This window comes from Carcharhinus amblyrhynchos, chromosome 34, assembly GCF_965287045.1.
Source record: "Carcharhinus amblyrhynchos chromosome 34, sCarAmb.v2.hapA, whole genome shotgun sequence".
Classification (NCBI taxonomy): domain Eukaryota; kingdom Metazoa; phylum Chordata; class Chondrichthyes; order Carcharhiniformes; family Carcharhinidae; genus Carcharhinus; species Carcharhinus amblyrhynchos.
The window spans coordinates 13,796,922-13,821,307 of NC_137357.1; the positions used below are offsets into that span (position 1 = coordinate 13,796,922).

Sequence of the window (24,386 nt, forward strand, 5' to 3'; positions counted from 1 at the left end):
CCATTCCTTTCTCACCTCCTCCGATCTTCGAACCCTCGAGTTCTGGTCCCCTGCACACTCCCAGTTTTAATCCCTGCTATCAGTGGCAAAATACCTCCAGCCACACGAGCCCAACTTCTGGAATTTCCTTCCTCAACCTCACCTGTATCTCCTCCTTAAAAGCCGATATCTTTGAGCAAGCAATCGGTTACCTGTCCTAATACCACACTCCTGTATCACCTAGAGAGGGAAGAGGCCAGGTAGATATTACATCCCTGTACAACACTGCCTTCCTGGTTTAAAAAGCTCGGTTTTTCCTCAATCCCCCTCCAACTAGGATCTCGTTAGTGGATGACAATCTCTCACACAGTGGAAGTTAAATCCTGCTGGTTTCTTACACATTCCCGATGGAAAATCTGCCATGTGGTTTGAGAGCTGGATTCCTGCTGGGACACGCCTGTTGCCCTCCCATTGAGCCCTCTGTCATCAAGCTGGCCGGCAGTATCCAAACAAACCCTGACCTACTATCTCCCCCACCCACAACCTCTCAGCAGCTGGGCTTTCTCCGCTCGGGACGGAGGGGAAGCCTCGGCTGGAACCAAAACTCCCTCTGTCCCGGCACACAGCCCAAAACAGCCTTGTTGCCTTGGAGATTTGTTGACAGACATTCCATCAGGGGAGTGACAGAAATGTCCTTTTCTCAGACAAGACGTGAAAGCGAGGCTCCCTGGGGTGGCACAGTGGGTTAGCACTGCTACCTCACAGTGCCAGGGACCCAGGTTCGATTCCCGGTTTGGGTCACTGCCTGTACGGAGTTTGCATGTTCTCCCCGTGTCTGCGTGGGTTTCCTCCCACAGTCTGAAAGACGTGCGGGTTCGGGTGCATTGACCCGAACGGGTGCTGGAGTGTGGCGCAGTAAACTCATCGCCGTGTTAACGTAAGCCTTACTTGTGACTAACGAACAAACTTGGCTTCACCCTATGACCCTCTCAGGGGAATACAAACCACACTGTGCCAAGGAAGGTTCTCCATGTCATGGGGCCTGAGGCTATGTCTCTCTCACCACCACAAGAACAGATCAGGGGGCTTCAATCCCATTGCTGGCTGTGGGATCTTGCTGTGCATGAGCTGGCTGACGTCTCTCAGTGGGCTGTGGAGTACTGAGTCAGTGAGAGAGGTGACAGAACCAGGAGTGTTACTCTCATTCAAAATTCACATGAAAGAAATCACTTCTCCTCTCAGGCAAGTCACCAACTTGCTCTCCTCTCTCCATATCCGCCCCCTCTCCCCGACCCCATGTGGTACATGGTCACAAAATGTAAGCCAAGAGGAAGTGTTTATTTTTAAACAGAAAGAGATGGATCATCACATGACACCCACTCCCAATCTGGAACAGAATGGTTCACTGGGGGAACCCTCTGATTTTTAAAGTCTTCGTTATTTCTTGAAACCGTGCACACGGATGAAATGTGACTGCTCAACTTTGCACAAAACCTTTATCTTCGGCCAATACCCACTTACAAATTTCAATTCGACACCCGACCCCACAGAGGCAAATACAGAGTGAATCCTGTAACCTTTACTTGACACTCCTCCCCACCTGGGACAGTAGAATGGTTTTGTGGTCAAAGATGTAGGCTTTAAACAGGAGAGACTGAGATGAGGTTTGGGGAGAGAATTCCAGAAGTTGGGTCCATATGGCTGAATCACCACTGATAGTAGAGTGATTAAAATTGGGAGCGTGAAGGGGACAAGAAGGCAAACATTTTGGAACACATGCCTTTGCTCGAATTAGGGTGGGTAATTAAAGTCTGAGGTCACGTACCAACCGACTTCTTCCTGCTGCTGTCAGACTTTTGAATGGACCTACCTTGTGTCAAGTTGATCTTTCTCTACACCCGAGCTATGACTTTAACACTACATTCTGCACTCTCTCCTTCTCTATGAACAGTATGCTTTGTCTGTCGAGCGCGCAAGAATCAATACTTTTTACTGTTTGTGAATACATGTGACAATAATAAATCAAATAGCCCATTCCTTTTCCTCGGTATGGGTTATTCATGCATCACAAGGCTACAGTAGCGGCAGACTTTAGCATCCCATAGCAACAGCACCAGTTCACAAACTTGAGTTTCACAGAAAATAGCACCTCTCTGGCCAAGGACATTCAGTGCCAAGCCAATGATAGCTGGACAGTATCCATGCACCCCCCCCCCCCCCCCCCCCCCCCCGCAATACAAGAGAAAGTTCACATCTCAGAGGTAACATCTTCAGGTTGCTTGATGTGGAGATTGATATCCACACAAAAACTGACAAAGCCACCTCACTCTCCCATGGCTCTTTGCAGTCTGGGCAATCAACACTATTAGAATGGTCATGAAACTACAACTAAACTTCCACAATAGTCAGAGAAAATTTAAACATTTCACCAGCACTGCCTAATACCCTGGGCACACGTAGATAGACTGCATCAGCAACCAAAGCTTGCGACAGGAAACTGGGCAGAAGTGCCTTGGAAAGGGTCCAGAGGAGGTTCACAAGAATGATCCCTGGAACAAGGAGCTTGTTGTATGAAGAACGGTTGAGGACTCTGGGTCCGTACTCATTGGAGTTCAGAAGGATACACGAAGCCTGGATAGAGTGGACGTGGAGAGGATGTTTCCACGAGTAGGAAAAACTAGAACCAGAGGGCACAACCTCAGGCTAAAGGGACGATCCTTTAAAACAGAGATGTGGAGGAATTTCTTCAGCCAGAGAGTGGTGAATCTGTGGAACTCTTTGCCGCAGAAGGATGTGGAGCCCAGGTCATTGAGTGTCTTTAAGACAGAGATAGATAGATTCTTGATTAAGAAGGGGATCGGGGTTATGGGGAAAAGGCAGGAGAATGGGGATGGGAAAAATATCAGACATGATTGAATGGGGGAGCAGACTTGATGGGCCGAGTGGCCTCATTCTATTCCTGTGTCTGATAGTCTTATGGAAGCATGCTACAGGAAACTGGGGCAGAGAGAGCAGAGACTGGTGAGACACATTTCACCTCCCTGATTTAGGCTCCAGGATGCACAAGAAGACAAAGGCCAAAGACCAAGGGAGGTACATTTAAAAACAGGATCGTCAAAAACCAAACAGAACTGAAATTTCAATGGACCAGGGTGAGTTGTGGAGTCTGCTACTTACAGTTCCTCCCGTCCCATGGGGGGAACAAGTTTATTCCCCAAAGTCCTGTAAATGTTTCCGCCTCAATTGCTCCATCTAAATGATTCGGTTTTGAAGTGAACAGAAACAGGCCCTTTGGCCCACTATGTTGATACCAATCCATACTAACCCCATTTACCAGCACTCAGACCAGAGCCTTGGCCAATCAGTGCTTGTTCCTTAAACACTGCTTTGCCCAACATCCCAGCTCTCAGCCTGTAACCAAGGTTCTCTTCCTCACTAACACCACCAATTTTCATGCCATAGGCACATTTACTAATTATACCTTGTACATTCACAAACAGATCATTTATGTACATAACAGCAAGGATCCCAGCACTGGTCACTGTAATATGCTGCTGGATATAGACTTCTAATCACAAGAGCAGCCATCCACCATCATCCTTTTGTCTCCTAGTAAGCACATTTTGGATTCAGTTTGCCAACTTGTTTTGGATTCCATGGGCTTTAACCTTGTGGACAGCTTTCCAGTTGGGGTCCTTGTCAAAGGCCTCACTGAAGTCCATATAATCTACATCAACTACGCTACATATCGATATATTTAATTACCTTTTCAAAAAAACTCAAACACACCTTGATTCAATCTGGCCTTAGTATTCTCCACTCAAAAAGGAGGATAGTTTCTCCACTCCGAACATAACTGCAGTACTTCCTCCCTATCATTCTAAACCTTCTCCACCCCCCAGAAAGGCCTGGCATCCTTGCTAAATAAATAGTGTTATCCAGTATTGGAGTACATACTTGAAGAACAAAGTGACAGGAGATGGTTATTTCGCCCCTCAAGCTTTTTCGATCATCTTCAAAGATATTGTGGGTAGTGATAGGGTGGCACAGTGGTTAGTGCCAGAGAACTAGGCTTGATCCCTCGCTTGGATCACTGTCGGTGTAGAGCCTGCACATTCTCTATGTATCTGTGTGGGTTTCCTCCAGTTTCCTCGCACAGTCCAAAAGACATGCATTGACCCAAACAGGAGCCAGAATGTGGCGACTGGAGGATTGTCACAGCAACTTCATTGCAGTGTTAATGTAACTTGTAACGAGTAAATAAACTTCATTTGCACTTGATTCTGCAGTTCAACTCCACAAAGCCTCAACTTTGTGACAAATAAAAATAATCCCCTATAACATCAACAAATTGACGTGATAGTGTGGGACTAGGTGAACGGTGGGTGGTGGGAGGCCAGCTATTGAATATTGAGGTTTCATTGTCAAAGTAGCTCTTTGCAGGCAGAGAGGGGAAATGTGTGTCTTGCTATGATGCTGCCCTCTACTGGAACCTCACACAATACAACTCGAGAACAGATCTTCTCTTTCACCTTGGATTCATTCAAGTGGCCTGCTGCTCCATCCTTAGGAATTCGTACACCCAACATTTCCCTTGCTCAAAAAGAAGGATAAACAAAGCTGCTCCAATTGAAGGAACTTTTTTTTTGCAGAACCTGATGATCGTCCCCTCAGCAGTGCTAATGTACAGGGACTGGAGGGTGATTGGAAGGAGGAATTTTCACACATTAACTCACCAGGGGCAGCACGAAGCTGGCTGACTGGACAGATCACAACCAAATTGTCCTGAATCACTCGGTGGGCAGAGCTGGGTTAGGTTGATGGGCTGAAATAAAATTGCCCCTTAGTGTCATGAGATGCTTAGGTTAGAGAGATGAGTGGGTACAATATGTAGGATTATGGGGATAGGGCCTGGGTGGGAGTATTGTCGGTACAGACTTGATGGGGTGAAGGGCTTCTTTCTTCACTGTAGGGTTCTAAGTACCCATGTAACGATCTAAATGCTTTTTAAAAGACAGTTGTACCCATCTCTGGCAGCTTGTTCCAGACCCTCACCACCCTCTGTCAAAAAATTGCCCCTCTCGACACTTTTGTAACTCTTCCCTTAAACCTATACCCTCTAGTTTTAGACTCCCCTACCTTTGGGAAATAGTGAAACACAAACTAACAAAACTCTCCCACTCTTGCCCACGTCCTGCACACCAGAGAACCTAACATCTCACCCTGGGGATGGGCCAAGTACTTCTACAACGAAGCAGTTTTGGAGTCACCATTCTAACCCAGGAATGCAGCAACTCATTTACACAGCAAGATGCCATCAAGTAATGGTGGACAGCTGCTTTTGTCAAGGGATGGATTCCAGAGGGAACTCCTGTGATTTAATATTTTCCTGTGTGGTTAGAGAATCCCGATAGTGCAGGAGGTGGTCGTTTGGCCCATCAAGTCTGCACTGACCACAATCCCACTCAAGCCCCATCCCCATGCACTGACCCCGCTCTCCAACATTAGGCAGATTGACTCTGCTGAATTGCCCCTGAACCTGCACATCTTTGGATGTTAGGAAGACAACGACTCCATTATTACGGCAGTGGGAGCAGCAGCCCAGATTTTGCACTCTTTCTGAAGTGGAATTTGAATTGACAAACTCCTGACTGAGATGCATGGATACACCAGAGCCAGTTTGATATCGAATCCAGACAGTGCAGAAAAAGGCTATGTGGCCCGTCACACGTGCATCAATTCTCCGTAAAGCCATCTTATTCAGGCCCATCCCCGTCCCAAAAATCCCACCCATTTACCATGGTTAATCCACCTCATCTGTACAAGGAGTGTGGGAGGAACCCCACGCAGAGGCTGGAATCAAACCCTGGCCTGTGAGGCAGCAGTGCTCAATACTGTACCACCCTTGCTTTTTAACACAAAGATCCCATTCTAGATTCTATTGGGAACATTGGCTCTTGCTTTCATGTTAGATGACTTCACTGATTGTGAAGGAGTCTCTTTTTGACGAATCTTGCTCTGTAACAGCACAAGGAGGAGGGACAAAACTTCAAGTCAGAATCATTGAGGGAGACAGACCCTTTGGCCCAACTTGTCCATGCTACTTTTTCATTGAAGCCCTGAAACGAATCCCAATTGCTCACATTTGACTCATATCCCTCTATACCCATTAGGCAGCATGGTAGCAGTGGTTAGCACCACTGCTTCACAGCTCAGGGACCTGGGTTCAATTCCCAGCTCAGGTCACTAACAGTGTGGAGTTTGCACATTCTTGTGTCTGCGTGTTTTTCCTCCCACGGTCCAATGATATACCGTTTAGGTTGATTGGCCAAGATAAAATTGCCCCTCAGTGTCCTAAGATGCTTAGGTTAGAGAGATGAGTGGGTATAATATGTAGGATTATGGGGATAGGGCCTGGGTAGGAGTGTCGTCGGTACAGACTCGATAGGCTGAAGGGCCTCTTTCTTCACTGTCGGGTTCTACCTTATCTTGTAACTGTCTAAATGCTTTTTAAAAGACAATTGTACCCACCTCTGGCAGCTTGTTCTAGACCCTCACCACCCTCTGTCAAAAAATTGCCCCTCTCGACACTTCTGTAACTCTCCCCTCACCTTAAACTTATGCCCTCCATGAGCTCTAGACTCCCCTACCTTTGGGAAAAGATATTGACTATTATTTTCTAGACCTCTCTAAGGTCACCCCTCAGCCTCCTACACTCCAGGAGGGGGAAAAAAGTGCCAGAGATAAAGATTAAAAGAAAACAGCTATTTTTTTTAAAAAAAGGCCCGGCCTCAGAACAAGTGCTCCACAGAACGATGTTCAAAAGAGAAAGGTGCTTAGGTTCAGTGATGCTGGATTCCTTGGAGAATTCCCCAGTTGGGCCAGATGACCCATATGATCCAGGAACTGGCCCACATCAGGGGAGCAGAAGGTTCAAATCAGCTTATCTTTACTATCAGTTCATATTCTGGGCCGTGAGTATTAATACATGAAGAGGCTGTGAATGGAGGGATATGGTCCCCGCTAGGGCAGGGGGTTTTACTTCAGTCAGGGAGCATGGTCAGTGCAGGCTTATCCGCGTGAGCAGAAACATCACTGAGTGACTGTGCACTGAGATTACCACTGCAGTGAGGTCAGTTAAGGTTCCACTCACACTGGCTTCACTGCCTTGCTGAAGGCTACACTCACAACCGTGTGAAACAAGCTGACTGAACAGTGAGAAACTGAAGCTATGGAAACACTGCCCCTCACAGGGCAGCAGGAAGCTGACATCCCACACAGCAAGTTAAAAGCTAGATGTCTTCACAAAAAAAGTGAGGCACAATATATTAGTAAACTAAAAAAAAAATATCCATGGACTGAGTACTTGCAGTGTCATCCAACACTAAATTGCTTTTTCAGTTCACAAAAAGCAAAATGCTTCCATTACCCTTGAGCATCAATCATAACTAGCCTCCCACCTTGCACTTTAACTCAATGCAAACATTCTGCTAACATCAATTCCTGTCAATCCATCACCCCTCTGCCCATACAAAACTACAATTGGAAAGTCCTTGTTCCAGTGTTCAAATACTGCCACAGCTTGTGTTCTCAAAGCCTGCATCTTTCCAATTCGAGCCAAACAGAAAGCCTACTTACAGCACAGGAACTGTCATTGGATCTGTTGTGTACCAGCTCAGATTGATCTAACCTGGATGTCACTTGGCAATTTTTCCAGACAAAATGTGAGGTAATGTATTTGGAAGGTCTAATGACAGATAGGAAATAGACAGAAAATGGCAAAACCTTTAAGGTCATCAACAGGCAGAGGGATCTGGGTGTACAGGTACATGGGTCACAAAGTGGGATTGCAGGTGGAGGAGGTAGTCAACAATATGGAGGCTTTGCAGAGGGTACAGCAAAGATTGACCAGGATGTTGCCTGGTATGGAGGGCATTAGCTATGAGCAGAGGCTGGACAAACTTGGTTTGTTCTCACTGGAGCGACAGAGGTTGAGGGGCGACCTGATAGAAGTCTACAACATTATGAGGGGCATGGACAGAGTGGATAGTCAGAAGCTTTTTCCCAGGGTGGAAGAGTCAATTACTCAGGGGCACAGGTTTTAGGTGCGAGGGGCAAGGTTTAAAGGAGATGTACAAGTTTTTTTTAAAAAAAAAAGATGGTGGTGGGTGCCTGGATCTCATTGCTGGGGGAGGTAGTGGAAGCAGATACAATAGAGTTTTAAGGGGCATCTGGACAAATCCATGAATTGATGGGGTGGGGAGGGATCTGGTCACCAGAAGGGTTTGGCGGGGGTGGGGGGGGGGGGTTGTGGTTTAGTTCAGTTGGGCAGCATGGTCAGTGCAGGCTTGGAGGGTCAAAGAGGCTGTTCCTGTGCAGGGCTGGAGCCATGTCAGTCAAAACACTTCAATCTGCATAACACCAAGTTCTTTCTGCCTCCGCCTGTCTCAAGGGCAAGGAGGTTCAGACCATCAGCATTCGAGTAAAGAAATACTCAATTCCCCCATCTTCCTAATTAACTGGGAAACAAATCCTTCCTATCCACTATCTCAGCACTTCCATTTTATAAACACCTGCCCCATCCTCAACTTCCTGCACTCCATCATTGGCCTTCCCTTCAACTGGATTGGCCCACCAAGGTCAGATTCATTCTGTTTCCACACAAGGCCAGCAGAGATAGACATGAGACAGGGGTAGCAAAGTATGACCTTTATTCCAATGTTTTACAAAAAAATAAGTTAAAGTCCTTCCTCTGGGCTTTTGTCGATTACCTGGAGGGGGAGGAAATAAAATATTCTTAATTATTCTATCAGAAGCCAACAAAGTTGCCAGTTCCTGTTTTTATCATGATAGCTGTCTGCACCCTAAGCTCTTCCATTTCCCCCTCTGAGTCTACCATGCTTTTCACAGAACGCCTGCAGTGGTTACTAAACCATTCACATCTGCACACCCACCCCATCATGCTGCACACTAAACATAGCCAATCCCCCTACACATCTTTGGCCTGAGGGGAGGGGGAAACCATGCCCACCACCCCCAAGACATGGGGAGAGTGTGCAAAAACTCCACATAGTCCTCCAAGGCCAGAACTGAACCCAGGTTCCTGATGCTGAGAGATAACAGTCCAAACCACTGTGCCACTCTGTTAAGATGCTCTTTAAAAGCAAACTCTGATGACGTTTTAGTCATTGAACCAATTTCATCTCATAGCTCTATCATTCCATTCCGTGCCTGGGAATGTTTCATTACACCAAAAGACTTTGAAGTTGGGATTCTTCTCTGAATGCATGGCTGGAGGTTGCAACAACTTGAAGACAACTTTGTCTGCTGGCTGGGTGAACATTGGGCATGAACTTGACTTCAAATTCATTTTCCAGGATGAGAGCATTGCTGGCTATCAATTCATCCATTCCCACTGTCCTGGAAGAAGGTGGTGTGAGCTGCTCCATGAGGTGTAGCAACACACGCAGTGCCATGAGGGAGGGAGTTCCAGGGTTTGGACTGTGACAGTGAAGGAACAGCTGATACATTTCCAAGTTAGGATGGGGTTTGGGAGGGAACCTGCAGACAGTGGTGTTCCCAAGTACCTGCTGCTCCTGTCCTTTTGAGAAGTGGCCATGGATTTGGAAGGTGCTGCCCAAGGAAAATGGTGACGCCTTGATCCAAGTAATCTGATTCTTACACCCCAGTCCACCACATGACCACTAAGAGGATTTATTTCCCATTCCCGCCTGGAATAGCTGCCAAGTTCTAAAGTTGCTCAAAACACAACTGAATGATGATCCTCATATTGTGAGCAGTACAGGATTGGGGAATGACAGTTTCAATAAGTAGACAATGGGGAGGCATTAAAAAAATACCATTTTCACATGTACTCGCAATTAAAAGAGATGTTGGTTTTATGGAAAGTTGCAACAGTTTCCAATGGCAAGTGATTTTACACTGAGCTGATCTTTAGCCCAGCTTCACATTTGACCTAAGTACGATAGAACCAAGAGCTGGAGGGAAATGCAAGACATGGAATCGGAAACCAAAAGAGAAAACACTGGAAAATCTCAGCAGGTCTGGCAATATCTGCAAGGAAAAAGTCTGACAACACCAGGCTTAAGTCCAACTGATCTATTTGATCGTACACTCACTGGCACTCACACACACTCACTAGCCAGCGAGTGTCCTATCAAATAAATCGGTTGGACTTAAAGCTGGTGTTCTCAGACTTCTTACTGTGTTTACCCCAGTCTAACGCCAGCATATCCACATAACTGCAAGGGGAGACAAGTGCTGACATTGCAAGTCCTGATGACCCTTTGTCACAGCTAAAAGGCATCAAAAAGGTGGCTCACTCACATTCAAGTCCAAGTACGAATTCTCTGTGACCCTCAAACTCTTCCAAAAAGGTAGGTTACACAAACAGCTATTCTACTGCCAGTGCCTCTATCTTTCTGCCCTGTCTTCCACAAGAGGATAAATCACTGGGATCTTACCTTTCAAATATTCCTTCCATACTTCCCAGTCATATTTACTTCTTTGCAGCTGTACTTCTCACTTTGTCTTTTCCCTAGGATGTTAAAAGGAAGTTCTCAGTTTGTGTGACAGCAGTAAAGCTCCTGAGGCAGTGGGAATTCAGAAGACCAACTTGGGCAAAGCCAGATTTTCACAAGTCTGTCGTTTCCCTCCAGCTCAGGTGATGGAAGTTGTGTTGGACAGGACTCACTGCCTGAGCAGAGGACCATGTGGTGGTGCAAAATATTTCACCACGACTTACACACAGCTCTGTAGCTCCACCTCCCACTCTTTCACAGGGTATAGGTGTCACTTTTAAGGCCAACATCTATTGTCTGTGATGTGGGAATGACGTTCCACCTTTATGGAGCCACTTATCGTCTGTTGTCTAGGTATGGCCACAGTACAGTTTTGATTCACTGACAGTGAAGGAAAAGTCATCGAGTTCCAAGTCAGGATGGAGAGAGATTGGGAAGGGATTCATGTTCCTATGCATCTGCTGCCCCTGTAGTTCTAGGTGGGAGAGATTTAGAATGTGATGTCAGTGTCTTTTTTCCTACAGCTCACAGCTTCAGTGAGGTCAACTGGAGATGTTCTTCTATTGCTTCTTAAGTGACTTAAATGCTGTTGTGTGTTTACTCTGGGATTAATTTTACAAACCTACATTGTTAGGAGATAAAGGTTATGTGTTTGGACAGTTTTTTTTCCCCTTTCCAATGAGTTTAAGATTTGGAGAGTTGGGAGGCTACAGTTTTTAATTTTACCAGTGGCATCAAGCAAGAAAACAGCTGAAGTCTCTCTCTCTCTCTGTTCTGCTGGTTATCTCAAAGCAATGTTTTGCCTTCTGGAAGTGCAGCCTTTAGAAAGACAATTCCAGACAAGTGGGGTTTTAATCTATGCTGTGTTAAGCCTGTGAAAAGGGTTTTGTCTATGACAGGGTGCCATTTGTTCAAACAGCTTGAATGTTCAATTAACAAAACAGCACAACACAGCACAGACCGTTCAGCCCCTCTATGTTGTGCTGAGCTATGTCCAAACCCAAGATCAAGCTATCCCACTCCCCATCATTCTGGTGTGCTCCATGTGCCTATCCAATAACCGCTTGAAAGTTCCTGAAGGCTCCACTATCACAGCAGGCAGTGAATTCTACACCCCAACCACTGAGTGAAGAATCTTATATTTCCCATAATCAACCTTATAGTTATGCCCACTAACAACAGCTACATTCACCCAAGGAGATAGAGTGGACATTCAGAGACTATCTCCTTCATCATCGTATAAACCCCTATTAAGACACCTCTCATCCTCCTCCACTCGAGAGAAGCCCCAGCTCCCTCAACCTTTTCTCATAAGGCCTACCCTCCAAACCAGGCAGCATCCTGGTAAATCTCCTCTCTCACCAATGGTTCCACATCCTCAGAGTGAGGTGACCAGAACTGCACACAAGATTCCAAATGTGGTCTCATTTAAGTCTTGTAGAGTTGGAGCATAACCCCACGGCTCTTACACTCGAGCCCCCTGTTAATAAACGCTAACACACTAAGCCTTCTTCACGGCTCTGTCCGCTTGAGTGGCAACCTTCAGAGATGTGTGGATGCGAACCGCAAGATTTGTGTTCCTTCATATTCCTCTGAACCCTGCAGTTGACCCTGTAACTTGCATTCAAAATTTGTCCTGTTAGAAATGAATCACCTCGCACTTATCAGGTTTAAACTCCATCTGCCACTTTGTGGACCAGCTTTGCATCTGATCAATATCATTTTGCAGCCTACAAGAGCCCTCCACCTCATCCACTATTCCACCAATCTTGGTGTCATCAGCAGCAAATTTACTAACCCACTCTTCAGCTCCTTCTAAGTTATTGGTAAGTATCACCAATAGCAGAGGACCCAGCACTGATCCCTGTGGTACACTGCTGGTAACTGGCCTCCAATCAGAAAATTTTCCCTCCACCACCACCCTCTGTCTTCTGAGACAGCCAATTACTTCTCCAATCAGCCAAGTGTCCCTCTATCCCACACCTCCTTATTTTCTTCATGAGCCTCCCATGGGGAACCTTAACAAATACCTTTTTAAAATCCACGTATACAACATGAACTGCTCTACCTTCATCTACACACTTAGTTACCTCCTCAAAGAATTCAATCAAATTTGAGGGGCATGGCTTAACCTCATGAATCTGTGCTGACTGTCCCAGATTTAGCTGCATCTTTCCAAATGGTCATAAATCTTGTCCCTCAGGACCTTTTCCATGAACTGACAGACCACTGCAGACAGACTGACAGGCCTATGATCCCTAGGGTCATTCCTATTTCCTTTCTTGAACAGAGGAACAACATTCGCCACTCTCCAGTCCTCTGGCACAATCCCCGTGGACAGTGAGGACCCAAAGATCAAAGCCAAAGGCTCTGCAATCTCATCCCTTGCCTCCCAAAGAATCCCCGGATGTATCCCATCTGGTCCAGGGAACATGTGGACCCTCAGGTTTTTCAAAATCGCTAATCATCTTTCCGCAGAATATCTACCTCCTCCAGCCTCAATATCACATATTCTCAAAAACATGGCCCCTCTCCTTGCTAAACACAAGTATTCATTCAACGCCTCACCCATCTCTTCTGACTCCATGCACAAGTTCCCACTGCTATCCTTGACTGGCCCTAACCTCACCCTGGTCATTCTTTTATTTCTCATGCAAAAAAAAAAAGCCTTGGTTTTCCTTTATCTGACCCACCGAGGACTTGTCATATCCTCTCCTAAACCCTTTTAGAGCTCATTCCTTTCTACCTGTAACCCTCAAGTGACCCAGCTGAACCACATTTTCTCATCCTTACATATGCTTCCTTTTTCCTCCTGACAAGACATTCAACCTCTTGAGAACCATGGTTCCCTCACTCTGCCATTTCCTCCTTGCCTGACAGGGACATACCTATCAAGGACACACAGTATTTGTTCCTAGAAAAAGCTTCACTTTTCCTTTGTGCCCGTACCTGACAGATTCTGTTCCCATCTTCTGCTCCCTCATGCTTGCTGAATTGCATCATAATTACCCCTCCCCAATTAGAAAACTTGCTCTGCCAAACGGCCCTACCCCTGTCCATTGCAATCATCAAAGACACCAAATTGTGGTCACGAAAGTGCTGTCCCTCAAACAAATCTAACACTTGGCCTGGTTCATTACCCAGTACCAAGTCTGATGTGGCCCCACCTCTTGTCAGCCTATTGACATTGTGTCAGGAAACCCTCCCGCACAAACTACAACAACTGCCACATCTGAACTATTCGACCTATAAAAGGTTCCAATCAATATCTGGAAAGTTAAAGTCACCCATGATAACTACCCTGTGACCTCCACACCTACCCATAATCTGCTTTGCCATTTCCTCCCATGGGGGGGGAAGCGATAGAAAACTCCTAATAATATGACTGATCCTGATCAGCCCATATTACCTCAGTCGGCAGATCCCCCTCAAAATGCCTTTCAGGGGCCGTTAAACCATCCTCCAATAACAATGCTACTCCTCCCCCACTTTCACCGCCTTCCTTCCTCTTACTGAAACATCTATACCCCAGAAATGCCAACAACCATTCCTCCGTAATGGCCACAACATCCTAGTCCCAAGGACCAACCCACATTCCAAGTTCACCTTGTTCTGGAATTAAAGGTTAATACATTCTTTTGTTGGTCATTAATCAAAGTTGTGGCTAATTTTCTTTCCCTGTTAACTACATTCGGAAATAAATCTGATAAAAGCTCCCTACTGGGTTGTTGAATCATACCTCACCTACCATGCTCATCCTAGCCAAATTCACAATTCAAAACTTGTGGAGAAGGTCCGAACCATAAAAGGACTTGAGTTTCTCACCTGAGCCACAACACCAGGGTGCTGTCAAAAGGAGCCTTGGTGAGTTACAGCAGTGCATCCTGTAGATGGTGTCCACTGCTGCAATTTTGCCTAGTGGAGGATGGCCATGCTTGGGAGAGCCTGGAGAGGAGTCACTATTGGCACAATTCCAAACTTTGACCTGCTCTTGGAACCACAGCAATTCTATGATTGGTCCAGTTCAGTTCATAGTTGAGGGTTTTGGGGAACACAAATGGTGGTGTCATTGACTGTCAAAGGGGAGATAGTTAGATTGTCTATTGGAGATGACCATTGCTTAGAACTGAAGTGGCAAGGAACATTCATACCACACCAGCTCAAGCCTGCATCTTATCCAGGTCTTGCTGAGGATGAACTGCAGTATCGGAGCAGTAGTACATGGTATGAATATTGTGGAATCAGATAGTTGGTCCGAGGACAGTATTCAATTGCAGTGATGTCCTCAGACTGAAATACTTTAGCTCCAATAACCATCTGCTTTTACTGATGCAAGGTACAATTCCATCCAGCAGAGATTTCACCTTCCACAATTCCCAAAGATTTCATTTTTGCTCAGAGTCCTTCATGCCACATGGTCAAATTGTGCCTTTGGACAAACACTTGTCACCTCTTTGCCCTTCTACAGACAAAGGCTTTATTGGAGGTGTTGAATTAATATTTTCAAAACCAGCGACATTTGAAAATGTCTGCCTTCTATCCATTTTATTAGGTTTGAGAAAAGTAGTAACGTCGCAGTCATGCAGTAAATTAGCTAGATCTAGCCCAAGGGAAGAACACAACTAGGAGCAGGAGTCGGCCATCTGGCCCCACATTCAGTAAGATCATGGCCGATCTTTTTGTGGACTCAGCTCCACTTACCGGCCCGCTCACCATAACCCTTAATTCCTTCACTGTTCAAATATTTATCTATCCTTGCCTCAATGAGGGAGCCTCAACTGCTTCACTGGGCAGGGAGTTCCACAGATTCACAACCCTTTGGGTGAAGAAATTCCTCCTCAACTCAGTCCTAAATCTGCTCCCCCTTATTTTGAGGTCATGCCCCCAAGTTCTAGTTTCACCCACCAGTGGAAACAACTTCCCTGCTTCTATCTGATCTATTCCTTCATAATCTTACATGTTTCTATAAGATCTCCCCTCATTCTTCTGAATTCCAATGAGTATAGCCCCAGTCTACTCAGTCTCTCCTCATAACCCAACCCTCTCAACTCCAGAATCAACCTAGTGAATCTCCTCTGCACCCCCTCCAGTGCCAGTATATCCTTTCTCAAGTGAGGAGACCAAAACTGTACCCAGTACTCCAGGTGTGGCCTCACCAGCACCTTATACAGTTGCAACATAACCTCGCTGTTTTTAAACTCCATCCCCCCAGCAACGAAGGACAAAATTCCATTCACCTTCTTAATGACCTGCTGCACCTGCAAACCAACTCCTTGCAATTCCTGCACAAGGACACCCAGATCCCTCTGCACAGCAGCATGCTGCAATTTTTTACCTTTTAAATAATAGTCCATTTTGCTGTTGTTCCTACCAAAATGGATGAACTCGTTCATACGGAAGCTTCCTCCATCCAGCAATGTCTAGGATTATCAAAGGCCTTCTGTGAGGGCCTGATTCCTGCGTTCTACACTTTTTGCTCACCATCCAAATAGTTTACTGATGTTCCAGGAGATTTGAGGAGTGCTTGATCATAATGCAAAATATTGGTCACACAATTCGTGAGCAATTGTGAATATATAATCCATGTAAAAATTTAAGTTATATAATTCACCAATTTGCATCATCTCGCACATCAGGTTCCAGATGTTCCATTAACTATGGAGTGTTTGGACAGCTCAGACTGGGCAATAACACTTGGCCTTCAGGAGAGGAGATCAGAGACCAGGGCATTGCCACAGAGCAGTGGGAGGAATCAGAGATGGAGGGACAAGGATAAGAACGTTTCACAAAGCAACGCGGCTGGTTTGATTTGTGAAGGAAATTCAAGCCTACCTTTTTAACTGGCACTTGCTCATCTGAGTCTTCTCTGCAAAGGGAGAGATGAGAAGTCAGTGTGGGAATATTCAATCTGTCAGTGATGCTGGGTAAAAGAGTCACTTACTCTGTCTTTTCAGCGTCTACCTTCTTTTTCTGAAAAAAAAATTCTAGAATTAGACAACGAGCTCAAAAGGTTTCAAACCAGGTAAGTTTCTCCTCCCCACACCAAGATGAATAAGAGCAGTGACCTTCGAAAGACCCGCTTTCTTGGTGGTGGCCGATCTTTTTGCTGGCTTGGGTGGGCTTTCCTCCTCTTCTTCCTCTTCCTCCTCCTCCTCTTCCCCCAGTTCCTCCTCTTCCTCATCCCATGAGTAATCCTCCACTGGAGATAGACAGAGGAACAACATTCAGGAATGAGTCCAGCCAGCAATCTCAGTGCACTCATCTGAGAGCAAACATCCTGTCAATACCAACATCCATCAGAGCAAGACTGACTGCTGGGCAGCGAAACATCAGTGCTCACTGGGTCATTTACATCACAGATTGAAATTAAATCCTCGATTTGAACATGTGCTTGGTATGAGCTGTTGAAAGAACAGCAGAGTGTTGTCCCAGAGAGCAAGAACCTTCAGGTACTTGCATCAAGAAACTTGCTCAGAGTTTGTACTATTAAACTGGTGACCATGCAACCCTTTTTGACACCAAGACATTTCCAAAACAGATGAGAGGAGCAAAGGAATGCAGAGCAGGAAAGTGTAATACTTGATGTTGGATACCAGAAATCAGCCTTGTGTCAGTGGTCGGTAAAGTATTGGAAGAGAGATACCAAGGGACAGGATTTATTCACATTCAGAAACAAATGGACTTAGTGATGGACAGCATGGTTTGTTAAGGGGAGGTCATGTCTCACGAACTTGATTGAGTTTTTTTTGAGCAAGAGATGATGATAGGCAAGGGAAAGGCGGTGGATGTTGTTTACATGGACTTCAGTGAGGCCTTTGACAAGGCACCTCATGGGCAGACAGCAGAGGAGAGCTGGCAAGATGGATACAGGACTGGGTTGGCCATAGGAGACAGAGGGATGCTTTTCTGCATGAAAGGCTGTGACTCACCATGTTCCACACAGATCAGTTCTAGGACCTTTGTAGTGTACACAAATGATTGAGGAAAACGTCACTGGTCTGATTAGTAAGTTTGCAGATGACAAAAATTGGTGGAGTTGCAGATAGTAAAGATTGTCAGAGGATACAGCAAGATAAAGAACAGTTGGAGACTTGGGCAGAGAAATGGCAGATGGATTTTAACCCAGACAAGTGACAGAATGCATTTAGGACATATACACTATGGTAGAACCCTTAGAGAGAACTGGACATCCATATCCACCAATCACAAAGTGGCAATGCAGATGGCATGCTTGCCTTCATCGGTCAGGGCATTGAGTATAAAAATTGGCCATGCTGCAGCTATACAGAACCTCAGTTAGGCCTGATTTCGAATATTGTATACAATTCCAGTCGCCACACGATCTGAACAACGTGGAGGCTTTGGAGAAGGTACAGAAGAGATTGACCAGGATATTGCCTGATATGGGGGGGGGGGGGGGGGGGGGGGTATTAGCTATGAGGAGAGGTTGGAGAAACCTGGTTTGTTCTCACTGGAATGACAGGTCAAGAGGTGACCTGATAGAGATCTATAAGATTGAGAGGCATGAACAGAGCGGACAGTCAGTTGCCCTTTCTTAGGGTAGAAAAGTCAAGTACGAGGGGACAGAGGTTTAAGGCGTGTGGGGAAAAGTTGGAGGAGATGTGCGAGGCAAGTTTTTAAAATAATTACACCAAGGGTGGTGAATGTCTGGAAGGCGCTGCCCGAGATGGCAGTGGGAGCAGGTATAATTGTGGCAGTTAAAGGGGCAATGAGACAAATACATGACTAGGATGGGAATGGAACGATACACACACTATAACTGTGTATCGTTTTAGTTCAGGCAGGTATCACGATTGGTGCAGGAGGGCCTGTTCCTGTCCTGTACCTTTCCTCATAAAACAGAAAATGCTCAGAGTGAGTCAGACCTGCATCAGCGGGGAGTCAAACACTGATTTCAGATCAGTGTCCCTTCAGAGTGCAACTGAAACATCAATTCTTCCTCAGAGATACCGTCTGGCCTCCCAGTACTTTCAACATCTCGTTTTTAAAATCACAAACTTGTTCATCTCTCCCCTCACTCAAGGGGATGCAAAAGGCCATTGAACACCAAGGACCTGGAAAAACAGCAACCAAGCAGACAGCCTTGGCTGGATAACGTATCCATGTTCACCCAGCCAGGGCAGTTTCAAAACTGGCAACTGGAACCTGTGAAGATTCATGCAGCCGATTTGTGGCACAGAGGGGCTGAGGAAAGGTTGGGCCTTCATTTGTTGGAGTTTAGGAAAATGAGAGGTGATACAAGGCCTGAGTGCTGAGAGCACACATTTCCCTTGTGGGAGAGACTTTAACCAGGGAATGGACGAAGAATAAGGGATCTTTCCTTTAAGGCAGAGAGCTCTGCTCTCAGAGTTATTAGTTCATTTTCAGGAGAAGACAATTCCAGATCGTGGAGGCTGGGACATGGGTCCTGATTAGGAGCCATACGGAGTTCAGGATTGACAAGGGAGTCAATAGGTGATTGGGGTGGGCAGCATTGAGGCCAGAATGGGATCACCCTGCCTCTCAGCCAAGTGCAGAAGGATTGGGGTGCAGAAGGTGATTGGGGTGGGCAGCATTGAGGCCAGAATGGGATCACCCTGCCTCTCAGCCAAGTGCAGAAGAAGTCAATGATAAAGAGAATTGTGGGAAAAGATCAGACTCATACTCACAGACCAGGTTTTGACCAGTTACGTAGACAGGCCCAGATCCACACTTCAATCGGAAAGTAACTGGAGGAGTCAGCTCAATGCCAGAAATGGTGGCCTAGGATGAAATGAGGATTATCCAGAAAGAACATACACTTGGTGGAAAACACAATTCCACAAGTTCAACACACAAACCAAAAGGGAGAAGCAGCAGCAGCATGGAAAGGAATTGTTGTGGAGGAGTGGGAGGGGTCACCATCACCAAGTGGTCAGGAATACCATCCTAGGTGGGCAGAAATCAAACAGCCACAGGGTCCAGCAGAAGGATGGCTTATTGACTAACCATGGGGAGGATGGAAAGCTGGAGTGTCGCAATGGGAACCGGTGCACTCTCATCTTCTGGTACAATTTCCACAATGTTCAGTTCATCCTTGGCACCAACTCCCAAACCTATCTGCAAGTTCAACAAACACACACCAAACATTGGACTGTCTTCAACAAAAAACAGTTGGTTAACTTTAGACATCTTAAATCCCAGGCACATGTTGTGAATACACCCCCACCTGAAAATACTCAGCTGATCTTGGGAAGTGATATTTGTTTCTCTTGCCCCATTTACAAAAATGTCCCTTTTTTTAAAAACTTTGCATCGTCACTATTCTGCACAGAACTGCACATGAACATTCAGTTGCCACACTTGGTGCCCTCCTGTCCAACTTCTCTGGAGCGATTGTACCACCACAGTGACTTGGGACAACAGCAAACCGGTTGTCACAATTTTAGAAACTCCACTTTATGTTGCAGGTTCAAACATGACCATAGAATGTAGGAGGCCATTCAGCTCATCAAACCTGCAGTGACTGTCCAGACCATCCTCCCCACGCATTATCACCCAACCTGCATATCTTCAAGAAAGGACTGTCTGGATTCCAAACATCAGCTCTTTTCTCTCCTTACAGATGCTGCCAGACCTGCTGAGATTTTCCAGCATTTCTTCTCTTTTGGCTGCACATCTTTGAACAAGGCAGATAGTCCAGTGAGGGACTGCCAGATGTGCTGCCTTTTTCGATGAAATGTTAAGGTGAGGCCCATTCTGCTTGTTTGGGTGTGGGTGTATAAGGTTCCCTGTGTTATTCAGAAAGCAAATTGCTCTGTTGGTGTCCCCTGGGCTAACATTTCCCTCAACCAATATCACCATTTAATTCAGCTGTGTGTGGGGGAGCTTGCTGTGAACATTAGCTGGTGTTGCCAAAAATAATTGCTTTAAAGGGTTAAGAAATCAGCTTTGTAAACACAAAGTCTATTATCAAGAAAGTCACAAGTTGCTGACAGCAGTTTGGAAAGAATTCATTTAGCAGAAAGAGTGGAGAGACAAATTGCATCCATGTTTAAACATTGCCACTGGAATTCAAAAGTCCACTCCTGCAGTCTGAACAAACTCATCCATCAAGGTTTCATCAGTCTGAATTGCCCCCTGAAGACAGTCTGTGCTGGGGTTGACCGAGGCTAACCTTCGTCGCACAGTGCTCAAGTACAAGCCCAATTGCCTTCAGAATTCCTACAAAATCCAAGTCCATCTTTTCAATCGTGTAATTCACCTCTCAGCAACCACCACAACTCTTTACCATTTAGCTTTTGTTTTAAAACCCCAAGTCCTAATTATTTAATGTCCTATTCACCAACAGGCCAACTACAATCCGCATTTTGCCTGCTCCCCATCTGACACAAAGTTACTGTTTCTGTCCAGTGTCCAGACAGAGCATAACCCGACTGTGAGGAACACTGTTCAGTGACATCAGTTAATCCAGGATTGCCCACAAGGAACCAAATTGACCTATAACTGTGTCTCAGTGTCGATAATGTAGACTGACTATGGATAGACACATCCATAGCTTCTCCTGCACAAACCACCCAGATCTCAATCTTTGCAGAATCATGGGAATATTTCCTCAAACAAACCAGATGTCTGGAATCTGCCTGGTTTGTACTGATTCCTGGCCCACATCTCACTGAAATACCCTCCCACATCAACTCCCTCCTGCAGCCCAGACAACTGAGTCTTAGAGTAAAATAACAATTATTTCCGATGTGCTATTGGTTTTTACCAACACCAATCGGGTAGGGGAGGTCAGAGAAATCTTCTTACACTGGGTGGGGTGGTTTTGATGTACGCTCTGGTGGTGCCTTGAACCAGAGCTGGTAAATATTTCTCTGGGGAAGGCAGCACATCAGATCAGGTTACAAGGACAACAAATGTCTCCCCAAGTCTAGAGCTACAGGAAAGCCATGGAGGAGTAGCGTAAATGTCATTACCGTCTTCAGAGCCAGCTGATGTTCCAAGAGTTCATTGTCTTCTATTTCAAACTTCTGCGTTGTCTGATCTGCATTCAATTCACAACCTGCAACAAATTCAACACTCTGGGCTCAAACCATCATTCCTTCAAAACAAGAAAGCAGAACACTTTCTCAGCTTCATCCATTTATGGCCATCAGGATTCTTCCCATCAAGAGCTCTCCACAGCCATTGACAATTGCCAAGATGTTGTGGGATGAGGGATCAGAAGGCAGCAGCTATAGACATATGGCCAACTGCACATTCAGGAAGGTGACTACAACACAGCCTGGTTAGACTGAAAAGACCACTTTTTGCTGTACTTCATGTGTCAAGTTAACAGTTTGGAGAGTCTCAGCTGGCTAAAAGTTGGAAATGCCCATGATGCTGTGTTCCAACACGAAGGGGGAATCCATTCCCTCCCTCACTCCAATTTAAATTACCTCCCCAATGTGACCCTGCTGTCCAATTGCTCATCGCTAGATGACTAATATCTACATAGTCAGTATCCTTTCCCAAAGGTAGGGGAGCCTAAAACTAGAGGGCAGAGGTTTAAGGTCAGAAAGGAGAGATACAATACGGTCCCGAGGGGCAATTTTTTCCACAGAGGGTGGTGAGTGGAACAAGCTGCCAGAGGTAGTAGTAGAGGCAGGTACAATTTTGTCTTTTAAAAAGCATTTAGACAGTTACATGGGTAAGATGGATATAGAGGCACATGGGCCAAATGCAGGCAATTGGGATTAACTTAGGGGTTAAAAAAAAAGGTGACGTGGACAACTTGGGCCAAAGGGCCTGTTTCCACGCTGTGAACCTCCATGGCTGCCATATTACCCACATTACAACAGTGATTACACTTCATCATTGGCTGCAAAATGCCAACTCCCCAAGGTCAAGAGGTCAGATTGAAAACGTCAATAAGAATGAACTTTCGTTTGGCACATTAGCAAGATAAATCCAAAACAGAAATTTGAAATACTAAGAGAGTGTAATAGATTCAGAGATACACAGCATGGAAACAGGCCCTTTGGCCTAACTTGTCCATGCTGCCCTTTAACCCCAAAGCTAATCCCAATTGCCCACATTTGGGCCATATCCCTTTATATCCATCTTACCCAGCTAACTACCTAAACGCTTCTTTCAAGGCAAAAATTGTACCTGCCTCTACCACTACCTCTGGCAGCTCGTTCCAGACACTCACTACCCTTGGAAAAATTGCCCCTCTGGACCCTTTTGCATCTCTCCCCTCTCACCTTAAACCTATGCCCTTTAGTTTTAGACTCCCCTACTTTGGGAAAAGATATCGACTATCTAACTGATCTGTGCCCCTCATGATTTTATAGGCCTCTCCAAGATCACCCCTCAGTCTCTGATGCGCCAGAGAAAAACATCCCAGTCTATCCAGCCTCTCCTTGTAAAACTCAAAAGCTGAGCACGTGTTTTCGACAAACAGAAAGGACAACTCAAACCATAAAATAACCAGATGTTACGTTACTTACTCCACAAAACTGCAACTGGCGTGTCCGATTTGCTGTTTTTGTTTGAAGTCATTCTTCAGCCTTCTGTGTTTCAAAAACTTCCTTTCAGTTGAACCTAACCAAGAGAAAAAAGCCAGTGTCACACGAGGACAGCAAGCCCAGGAAGGGACCTCATGGGGAAAGGTTTCAGCCTCCTCCTTCCCACTCTGCTTCTCACCGTTCCCTGAAACACAGGAACATTGTTCACTCTCCTCCCCATCAGCTCTCCAGCTAAACCTTCCCAACCCACCCATCCTGCAACACCAGGAATTTATTCAACATTGACACTGGGGACTGATGGGGCAGCATGTCTGGTGTGACCTGTTCATCATAAATAGAGAAATTAGAGAATTGGAAAGGCAGAGAAAACACCCCGATATCAGTCTTGGTTCAAGCATTGGACACAAGAGCTGAACTCCAGGTGAGGGGAAGGCGTCTGCCCCGATATCAAGGCAGCATTTGACTGCCTATTGATGGAGGAGCTCTCACTAACAGGAATAATCCTTCACTGGTTGGAGTCATGCCTGGTTTACAGGAATACATTGAGATGTTGGAGGGCAAACATCTCAGTTCCAGGATATCAACGCAGATTCCTCAGGGTCGCACCCAAGCCAGTTGCTTCCAATGATGAAGTGGGTATGTTCACCGAGCATTATTTACACAGTCAATGAAACAATTCATGTCCAAATGTCAACAAGACCTGGACAATCTGCAGGCTTGGCCTTGCAAGTGCATTCATAGCTGTGTCACAGCACTGCTAGTCAATGACCATATCCAATAAAGAGGATCTTGACTTGACAGCATTACCATCACTGAATCCCCCACTGTCAACATCTTGGAGGTTAACACTGGCCAGGAACGGAACTGGACTAGTCATAAATGCTGCGGCTACCAGAATAGGTCAGAGGCTAGGAAGAAAGTAACTCACCTCCTGACTCCCCAAAGCCTGTCCACCATCTACAAGGCAGATATCAGCAAGTTCTCCACCTGATAACTACAGCTCCAACCACACACTGGAAGCTCAACACCATCCAGGACAAAGCAGCCTGCTTGATTGATTGTGGAAAGGATGCCTGTTACTCCCTCCACTCCCCCAACACAGTAGCACCCGTGTACCATCCATAAGATGCACTGCAGGAACTCAGTTACTGAGGCAACACCTTCCAAACTTCACCTCCAACCACCGAGAAGGACAGGGACAGCAGTAATACACTGCCACCTGGAGGTCCCCCTCCAAATCACTCACCCTCCTGACTCATCAATACTTTCTTCCTTCACTGTCACTGATTCAAAATCCTGGGACACCCTCCCCAACAGCACTGAGGGGGTGTACGGACACCACACAGACTGCAGTGGGTCAAAGAGGCAGCTTGTT

At 45.9% G+C, this 24,386-nt stretch overlaps 1 protein-coding gene across 1 annotated transcript; it reads right to left on the reverse strand.

Annotated features, from left to right (window-relative positions):
- Positions 1–10,459: 10,459 nt before the first annotated feature.
- LOC145361399 (nucleoplasmin-like) lies at positions 10,460–23,045 on the reverse strand. The gene is made up of 8 exons (XM_080217117.1): positions 22,994–23,045; positions 21,479–21,564; positions 19,509–19,619; positions 19,190–19,283; positions 16,586–16,719; positions 16,462–16,490; positions 16,353–16,386; positions 10,460–10,537 (listed from the first exon to the last, which is right to left on the reverse strand). Exons 1-8 carry the CDS (start codon positions 23,043–23,045, stop codon positions 10,499–10,501), a joined length of 579 nt encoding a protein of 192 aa, XP_080073243.1. The 3' UTR covers positions 10,460–10,498.
- Between the last annotated feature and the right edge of the window lie 1,341 nt (positions 23,046–24,386).

Bases quoted from the DNA above. Each gene is read 5' to 3' on its own strand.
- LOC145361399 (XM_080217117.1), bottom strand. From the start codon at position 23,045: ATGACTTCAAACAAAAACAGCAAATCGGACACGCCAGTTGCAGTTTTG. The intron at 16,387-16,461 runs GTAAGTGACTCT...CTCCCTTTGCAG, and splicing joins GTAGACGCTGAAAAGACAGA to AGAAGACTCAGATGAGCAAG. The intron at 10,538-16,352 runs GTAGGCTTGAAT...TTAACATCCTAG, and splicing joins AGCAAGTGCCAGTTAAAAAG to GGAAAAGACAAAGTGAGAAG.